This window comes from Carassius auratus, chromosome 30 (genome assembly GCF_003368295.1).
Source record: "Carassius auratus strain Wakin chromosome 30, ASM336829v1, whole genome shotgun sequence".
Classification (NCBI taxonomy): Eukaryota; Metazoa; Chordata; class Actinopteri; order Cypriniformes; family Cyprinidae; genus Carassius; species Carassius auratus.
This window is the reverse complement of record NC_039272.1, coordinates 27,781,120-27,790,080: the sequence shown is the minus strand read 5'-3', so window position 1 is coordinate 27,790,080 and position 8,961 is coordinate 27,781,120. Positions and strand designations below refer to the sequence as shown.

Here is an 8,961-nt window from a genome sequence, read left to right as displayed (position 1 = left end):
TAACTAAATGTGTTATGCTAAATAGCACAACATTAACACATTTAACTAAATGTGCTATGCTAAATACTACTATTAGTAGTACGTCGCTTTGGATAAAAACGTCTGCTAAATGCATTAATTTAATTTAATTTAATTTAAATTTAGCATAAAACAGATAACCAGTCCTTGATTATGATTGGTTGAGCCATGTTCAAAGTTGTTCTGCAATCAGATCTACATTGCTTGGTGGAAGAATACAATATATATATATATATATATATATATATATATATATTATTTACATATAATTATACATTTTTGTTGCTGTGTTTATATTTTATGAATTAAAAATATTTTTATGGATTAACCATTTTTACAGAAGCCCTGCAAAGCCAAGGAAGGGGGATCTGCATCGTGTTAAATAACTTCCCTTATTCTAAGTGCACTGTAACCCATGGCTTTGGGCTTTAATACTTTACTAATTCAATGGTCTGATTATTCCTTATATATATATATATATATATATATATATATATATATACTTTTTTTAATCACAGACTCAAACACGGGTCCGACTCATCTGATCATAAATGCCATTGTGTTGGAGCGGGCATACAAACTGCCAAGCCATGTGTGACAAAAATAATATCAGTTTAATGGCTTAATTAGGCTATATTCATGTTTTACAATGGCAAGGGTTAAGTATACGGTTAGAACTATTACTAGTTTCTTGGCAAAAATGTTGATAAGAAAGTAACACATTGTACTCAGCAGTATTACTATTCACTGCTTCATAACAATTATAAAGAACTGATTTCAGGGTTAAATCGACTCATGAAGTAGTATGCTTGTGTGAATTTAGTTTATATGATAATTTTGCTTTAGGAACGTTATTGTGACAAACAATGGTATACAATAAAACATCCATTTTAATGTTGTAGCTAAATTGTTGAACTGCAGCCCTATGGCTCTTCTTTTCACAAGAAATCTGTCTTGTAAACTGATCTCACTGGCCAGTCATGACTTCAGCATGCAAGTATGAGTTCTCAGCCCAGACCTGCATTTACCAGTGCAGCCTGCCAGAGAAACTGAGACTCATTATCACCAGTCCCCGAAGAACACAACAACTGAAGGTGGAGCAAAGGAGATAAGCCCATCCCTCTTAAAAAAACAAACAAAAACAAAGTGTTATTCAATATGGGAAATAGCAGCTGTGTGCATATCCTAGTGCCTGAATAGGGGAGATTTTGACGACCCGCCATACAGTGTTTGCCATGAGTAATATTGTATCTAAGTGCGTGCCTATGTGGTTTTGAACCAAAAATCCAATGCAACTAGCTATATAAATACGGCAGATTTTACTCGAAAACTTTTTGAACAAAGGTATTTTTCATAAATGTCAGATCAGATCAATTTTGTAATACAGTTGATTTATTACAATATCATTTGGACAAATTAATGGTTTGATTTATTTTATGACATTTTACATTTTTGCTGCTGCCAATTATCATCCGTCTCGCCACTAGTCAATAGGCTATGCTAAAACTTTATTTTATGTTTTGTATAGCTTAATGCTATTTTTATCACACCAAACTTTTTAGATAGCTTTTTAGAAAAGTCAATATGCAAATTAGTTTGTACAGAGTACATTTATTTTTATTGCAATGTATTGAACTCATAAATATTTATTTAAAAAAAATATATATTTGTAGCCTATATCTGACAGATTTTGACAATTGAATGGATCATTTTACATGTGATGCTCACACAATGAAAGGCGCTTTAAAAGTTATGAAGAGTTTCAGAGTTTCAAAGACAATCAGCTCATCAGTTTTGGTCAGCAAGCCATGAGCCTTAATTTCATTATTGTGCAAATTGTACTTATTCTTTTGTACACATGTGCCAAAACACACACACGCGCACGCGCGCACACACACACACACACACACACACACACACACACACGATTGCTATGAATAACAGTTGTGCACAAATCTAAATGTGATGTTTCAAGTGACAGAAATCTAATTTGAGAATTGAGCCAAAGCAATTGAGAAAAGCTTGCTTAAGCTTATGGAAATGCAGCCAACCTAGAAAGAGTCACCCTAAACCTGTTATAAATGTATATTTTCTGTGATGTTCATTAAGGTCTTAAATAAAATAGCTCCATAGAATAGTATAGCTTCTTAGGGTTTCCAAGGAATGACTTGATCATGGAATAAAATGATATATGTCATTGAGTTCTGTTCATTCATACTGACGCTGGATGTACGTACAGTGCAGTGAGTCTCATATTGCCCATTCAGCACTCCACCTACAACAGTGGAAGGGGTTCACAATGCGTAGGTTGATTTAAATAATTGTTTTAAACAATATTAATACACAGTAAAAAGAGGAGACTTGAGCATTAGAAAGACCTATATGCAATACACGTTAAAAATCAACAGTATGTTAACGTGTTCACTCAGTAAAAAGCCCCTTGTTTACGTCTGCGAAATGTACCTCACAAGATTAAAAGTGAACTGTCGCCACCTACAGCCCAGTAGGTGCACTAGATGTCACCGAAGAGTGATCCTGGAGAGTTTAGGTCCAACCCTAATCAAACACACCTGAACAACCTAATCAATGTCTTCAGGATAAAAGTAGTTTTATTTTTTTAGGTTTGGAGTTAAACTTTGCAGGACAATGGCCCTCCAGGATTAACAATACCCACTCCTGCTTTAACTGTTAAAAACAGTCAAAATCATGTAGACGTTTTATGTTGCACTTGCTTAGTACCTTGGAATTTTTCAAGAAACACTTTTCTGTGAATATGGGCCACAAATGGCATGTTACAAAAAAGTTAAGGAATCACTAGCTTGCTTTATCTCACATTATCTATTTTTGTCCACCCATTCAATCATTCAGCGTTGAATTGAGAAATCACACTTTTTTAAACAAGTCAAGTCAGCTTTATTTATATAGCGCTTTAAACAAAACAGTGTGTCAAATATGCTAAATGACAGTTAAAGGCAGTTTGTCATTGAATTCAGTGATGTCATCATGCAGCTCAGTTCAGTTTAAATAGTATCTTTACAATCATTTGTAATCAAGTCAACAATATCACTGTAAATTAAGTGTCCCCAACTAAGCAAGCCAGAGGCGACAGCAGCAAGGAACCAAATCTCCATTGATGACAGAATGAAGAAAAAACCTTTGGAGAAACCAGGCTCAGTCAGAAGGCCAGACGAAACCAGCAGTTAAATTCCAGGCTGCAGCAAAGTCAGATTGTGCAGAAGAATCATCGGTTTCCTGTGGTAAGAGAGAAACAGACTAATAGCATAGATGCCATTCTTCTTACGATGTAACAAATAAGTAATGTGTTATGGGAAGTGCTCCTGGTTCCAGTTTACCTAATTAATGCAGCCTAAAAATCCTTTAACGGATTTTGTTATTAGAAGCATATTAGTGTGTTATGTGTAAGCAAGGTTAAAGAGATGGGGCTTTAATCTAGATTTAAACTGCAAGAGTTGTCAGCCTCCCGAACAATGTTAGGTAGGTTATTCCAGAGTTTAGTCACTAAATAGGAAAAGGATCTGCCACCCACAGTTAACTTTGATATTCTTAGGTATTATCAAATTGCCAGTTTTGAGAACGCAGCGGACATGGAGTATAGTGCAATACTAGCTTGTACAAATTCAGAGGAGCTAAACCATTCAGGGCTATATAAGCTATATTTGAAAATATATACAATGTTTAGTAGGTAGCCAATGCAGTGTTGACAAAACTGGGCTAATATGGTCATACTTCCTGGTTCTAGTAAGAACTCTAGCTGCTGCACTTTGGACTAGCTGGAGATTGTTTATTAAGCGTGCAGAACAACCACCCGATAAAGCATTATAATAATCTAACCTTGAGGTCATCAACGCATGGATTAACATTTTTGCATTTGACACAAGCATTGACTGAAAAACAAGACTGCTTTGCAGATCAAAAGAAAAACTGAATTCCTTAATGTTAGGTAAAATCTCTCTAAACAAAAACCGGCACATGTAGAAAAAAAAAAAAAAAAGTAAAAGTCTGTAGTTAAATGTGCTTACAGACCTCAACAAGTTGTTGGATTTGGCTAAATGAAAGGGAGGCATTGCCCCTGACACAAAAGGACTAAAAAAAAAAAAAAAAAAAAAAACACCTTTTCATGTATAGCAAAAGACATGCTGGTTATTCCCAGGAAACCATTTATATATATATAAAAAAAATCCTGGATCATTGTTCAAGACAACTCTACTGGGGGAGTAAAGGGACAGATGTAATAAAAATTGACCTAAAGATGAAATCTGTGTGGACATTTGTAGTACAAATTTGCATTGTAGTGGAATGTTAACTTGTCTGGTACCTACCAAACAATTAACTACCTTGAATTTACCATTAGATAAGCTTAATTTGACTATGCTATGAAAGACATTGCTTAGGGTTTTAAAATGTTTATTTGAAATAAAATTTACAAAGTTGCATAAACACTTTGAATCATCATTAAAAAGGTCCTTTACTCAAGGAATGGCAGTGCAGATGAAATCTGTAAAAAATAAACGATAAAAGTTTCAACAGTAAAAGCATGCATAAGTTACAATTTTTACAAGGCAGCACATAGTGCTTAAGTCTCTTCAACAATCCCACACTATGAGATCTGCTTGGCCAGGTCCTTGATCAAGGAGGACTTGAGTTGAGAAATTGAGGCAATTCTCATCTGTTTCTGACTGGAGTACTTGTTCTTCACAGCCTAGAGAATAAAGGAAACACTCTTCAGTGGGTCACATTAACAATCCTTTTAGAAACAGCTACTTTAACCGAGCAGTCAAGTCTGCCAGCTTTGTGTCAGGCTGAATCCACTTACCAGATGCTTTGAAAGCCCCTCATTGAGTCTCACAACATTTTTAGCAATATGCTGCATCACAGGAACTAGTGCATCTTCAGTATAGCCCATATAATGCTGCAGAGTAGGTGTCTGCGAATGTTAAGGGGAATAGTCAGGAGGGGACCAAGGGAGAAGACCCCACTCACATAAACTGGCCAAGAACTCACCCAGTCACCACAGTTGAAGACCTTCAGAGTAAGGGCATAAGCTGCGCTAGCCACCTGGGAGGGAGGAAAGTGGACCATCTCATAGTCAACCATGGTGAGCTCCAGGAAGTACTTGGCCAGTGTATGATGCTCTGCAGTAACCTGCAAAACAAGTGGCATTATTGCAGTGATAAAGTGCATCTTCACAAGTGCTTTTAAGAATAGACTGGCAAACTAGCTTACGTCTCCAATCTTGGAAGCTCTCCTAAGGAACTGTAGAGGCAGAGGTCTCCCAAAACTGAAGTCAAGAACTCTGAGGATTTTCATCTCCATCTCCCGGATCTGACCAGTAGTATAGGCACGGTCAGTCACAAAAGCAAAGTCTGCAATCTCTGGTGGGTACATCTCTTCATACTTTGAGGCAATGAACATGGCTGTTACACCTACAAGCTGGAGCTGCTTCTTTGGAACTGGATGATCCTGATTGAGGGACAAGTGGAAGCAATTGACAAGTGCTCAAGAAAACGTTACAGAGTGGGGAAGAAATAAAAGCCTCACCTGAAGGAAGCGATCAATGATTGCAACAGTCATGTACATGGTCTCCTGAAGCAGCCTGAACTTAATTTGGACTTGTACAAGCCAGTCAATAAGAATTGCACGCATATTTCCTGTAATCTCCTTTCCTTCAAGATATTTCGGTTTAACGGCTTGCGTGATCTACAAGAGAAGTGGAAACTCAGCACATTTGCCCCCCAAAAAATAAAAATTCTGAAGCATTTTTTTCTAGCCCAAACCTCAAGCTGGTGCAGATACAAATAGATGTCCTTGACATATTCACTGCAGAGCATGGGATTATCATAGTCATCTGCATCCACATCCTTGATGTCAAGCAGAACATCGGAGAACGCCTGACACAGATCATCCGAAGCACAGCCTGAGGTCTCCATGGGAACAGGAGAGGAGGGCTCGGACACAATCTGAAAAAAAAAATAAAGTGATTCATGCAAGGCAGTACAGGTGAACTAAGAATTTTGGGAACCCCCTTCCCACCACAAGAAAGAGTGAGCATTGACCCCAGCTGGTTGATACTTTACACAGCAGCGAGTACATCTCCCTTAAATGCATTCAGAAGAAAGCACAAGCAGTTGCTTCTAATATAGTGGATTTACCAGTGACTGCTGGCTCATGGACTTACATTTTGCCTCATGACTAGTTTGCTTTACTCGAGTGATGACTACCCCAAAAAAAAAAAAAAAAAAAAAAAAAAAAACCCCCAGACACACCTTTGGCCACAGGGTCAGTGTAAAGTTGTTTAAGGTGTACATGCACAGTCGTGCATTAGCCTTACCCATTGAAACACCAGAAGGAATGTGAACTAATACTAGGCCATTTAGAAAGGTCCAAGACAACGGTTACTATAAAAGTGTCACCCTGGACCTGGTCATAAGTAGCACAAATACATCTGTAGCAATAGCCAACAACACACTGTATGGGACAATGCATCTTATGATCAAAACTCAATTTCCTACTGTAAAATTTACAACCTTAATTTTTATTAATACAATGACTTAATTTGGACAACTTAAGGTTAAGTTTTCTGCACCCTCAGATTCCAAATAGGAGATACAAAGAAATATTGCCTTAAACCATACAACAGGAAAGCGTATTTCAGCTTTCAGATGCGCAATAAAAAAAAATAAGATACCCCAACACCTTATAACCGGTTTTGTGGTCCAGGGTCACAAATAGTCACAAGGGAGGTTAGGCACTACAGAAGCTTCATAGGATCCCTCCCTTCAGTGTAGTTCAGTAAGCTGCCCTTTTCCCATATGGACGTCATCTACTGCTCACCGGAACGTCATGCTGAACTTTTGGAGATTCCTTTTTGGGCTGTTGAACCACAGGTGCTTTCTCAGCCACAACCTCCACCTTGGGTGCAACCTTCACCTCCTGTTTAAAAAAAATTAAAAATACACCCCAACACTTGGGTTAGACAAAAGACAGACAAATGTTGCCTGGAGAAGACGAAATGCGGTTACCTTCTTCCTCAAAGCCTGTCGTGTCTGGGGATTGTTGCCAATCTCCCCCAGCGCAGCCCGGGGTCTCAGTCCGGGCTTGTTGGCTACAGCTGCTTTTCCGGGCAGAGCGCTCTGATTCTCGCTGCTGGCCAGGCGAGTGTTCTGCAAAATGTTAACAAACCAGTCTTGCATAAAGAGTGTGTTGGTTTAGCTGATCGCTTAAATTCGAATTAAACGTTGACATTTACGATTCCACAAGGCCAGGTTTAAATTCCAGAGAGCTTAATCTTGATCTCACACCTAACGTTACTAACTTAGCTACACGAGGACGGAGAGTATAGCGTTAGGTTACTAGCAAAAGACAAATAAAACCCAAGCGAAACATGCCATTTAAAACGTAACTTACGACGACTTTATGCAAGCTCTGCGTAAACGTAGTGCTTAGTAACATGTTTCGATTAAATGTAACGTCACTGAGCTATTAACAGGATAAAACACTAACATTAACGTGTGAAAATAAGACACATTTCCGGGATTTCACCAACTAAGCCCAACAAAAATGTTGAGCTTTATCTTCATGCAACAAATGCATAGCCTCTAAAACATAAATACCCAAAATAATTCTAAAAATAACTTACCCTTGAGACACGGAGAGCCATTTTTTTTTTTTTTTCGGAAGCTTATTGCTATGACTCGATGAACAAACTGGTTGACTGTACTAAAGCGAATTCGATATAACACTGATTGTGCGCTGAGGTTTAAATTGTCGCTCTTTCGAACGTGATTCGCTGGGTTCGAAAATCATTGAGATATGATTGGCTCAGTCGCACCTGCTTTCAATGCGTTACCAGGACAACTGATGACCACGTGACGAAGAGGGGCGGGGAGAGCAGTTTAGCACGTCCTTCTTGTAGTGTACTATAGTTTGTGTGCTTTCCACTGCCATCTTTTGACGTGGAGAGAGTGGCTGCACCTTTTCTACACCAAACTGTTACACGTTCACCCCACAAAATATGTTCCTAAATAATTTATACAATATTGCTTGAACACAGTACACTGATAATCTAATTTGTACTCCTCTGATGTTTATAACTGCTTGATGCTTAAATATAAATAAATGAATATTTAAATTTCTCAGACGCTTTTATCCAAAGTGACTTACAGTGCATTCAGGCTACACATTTTTGTATTTTTTTTTACCAGTATGATACTTGTTACTACTTACTCTCTAGTAGTAAAATTCTATGAAAACTATAATTATTTTGCTAATACATATGTTCAGTCATTTGACTATTTACAGCTTCTGTTATACTATAATTTAATGATACAATTTGCATGCACCTAAACAACTGCACATATCACTCTAATGTATTTATTAGCTTATACTGAAACACTTTATTTACTTCTGTTGATATATTGTTGCACATTAGATACATAACATTGACATTTTGCTTTCTGGCAGTTAATTTGTCATGCATTCTTTTAATAGGGCACTGTAAACTGCAAAATATGGCTCTGTCAAAACTATTTGTATCATTGTAGGATATTGTGGTGGTTTAGAACATATATACAGTTTGCTTCATAAACTTCATTCATGCTTTAAAACTGTCAAGTCACCTTTATTTATACAGCACTTTTAACAATATAGATTGTAACAAAGCAACTGAACAGAATTAAATATGATAATAGTGTGTCAATAAAGAATGAAAGAATAAAAATGAATTCAATGATTTCATCATCCAGCTCAGTTCAGTTTAAATAGTATCTGTGCAATTAAGTCAAAGAAATGGCTGATAATTAAGGGTGCTTTCACACTTGGTTCACTCGCCTGGTCCGAACCCGAGTTCGGTTGCTCCCCCCTCCTCCTGCCCCCGCTGGACTGTGTTCATATTATAATCGAGCGGCAACCTCGCGCTCTCTCTCG

At 37.5% G+C, this 8,961-nt stretch overlaps 1 protein-coding gene across 1 annotated transcript; it reads right to left on the bottom strand.

The window, feature by feature from the left end:
- Positions 1-4,426: 4,426 nt before the first annotated feature.
- Positions 4,427-7,835, bottom strand: LOC113049851 (G2/mitotic-specific cyclin-B1-like). The gene is made up of 9 exons (XM_026212538.1): positions 7,676-7,835; positions 7,059-7,199; positions 6,871-6,969; positions 5,814-5,996; positions 5,578-5,736; positions 5,263-5,499; positions 5,041-5,181; positions 4,853-4,963; positions 4,427-4,738 (listed from the first exon to the last, which is right to left on the bottom strand). The coding sequence occupies exons 1-9, from the start codon at positions 7,694-7,696 to the stop codon at positions 4,637-4,639; spliced, it is 1,194 nt and encodes a 397-aa protein (XP_026068323.1). The 5' UTR covers positions 7,697-7,835; the 3' UTR covers positions 4,427-4,636.
- Between the last annotated feature and the right edge of the window lie 1,126 nt (positions 7,836-8,961).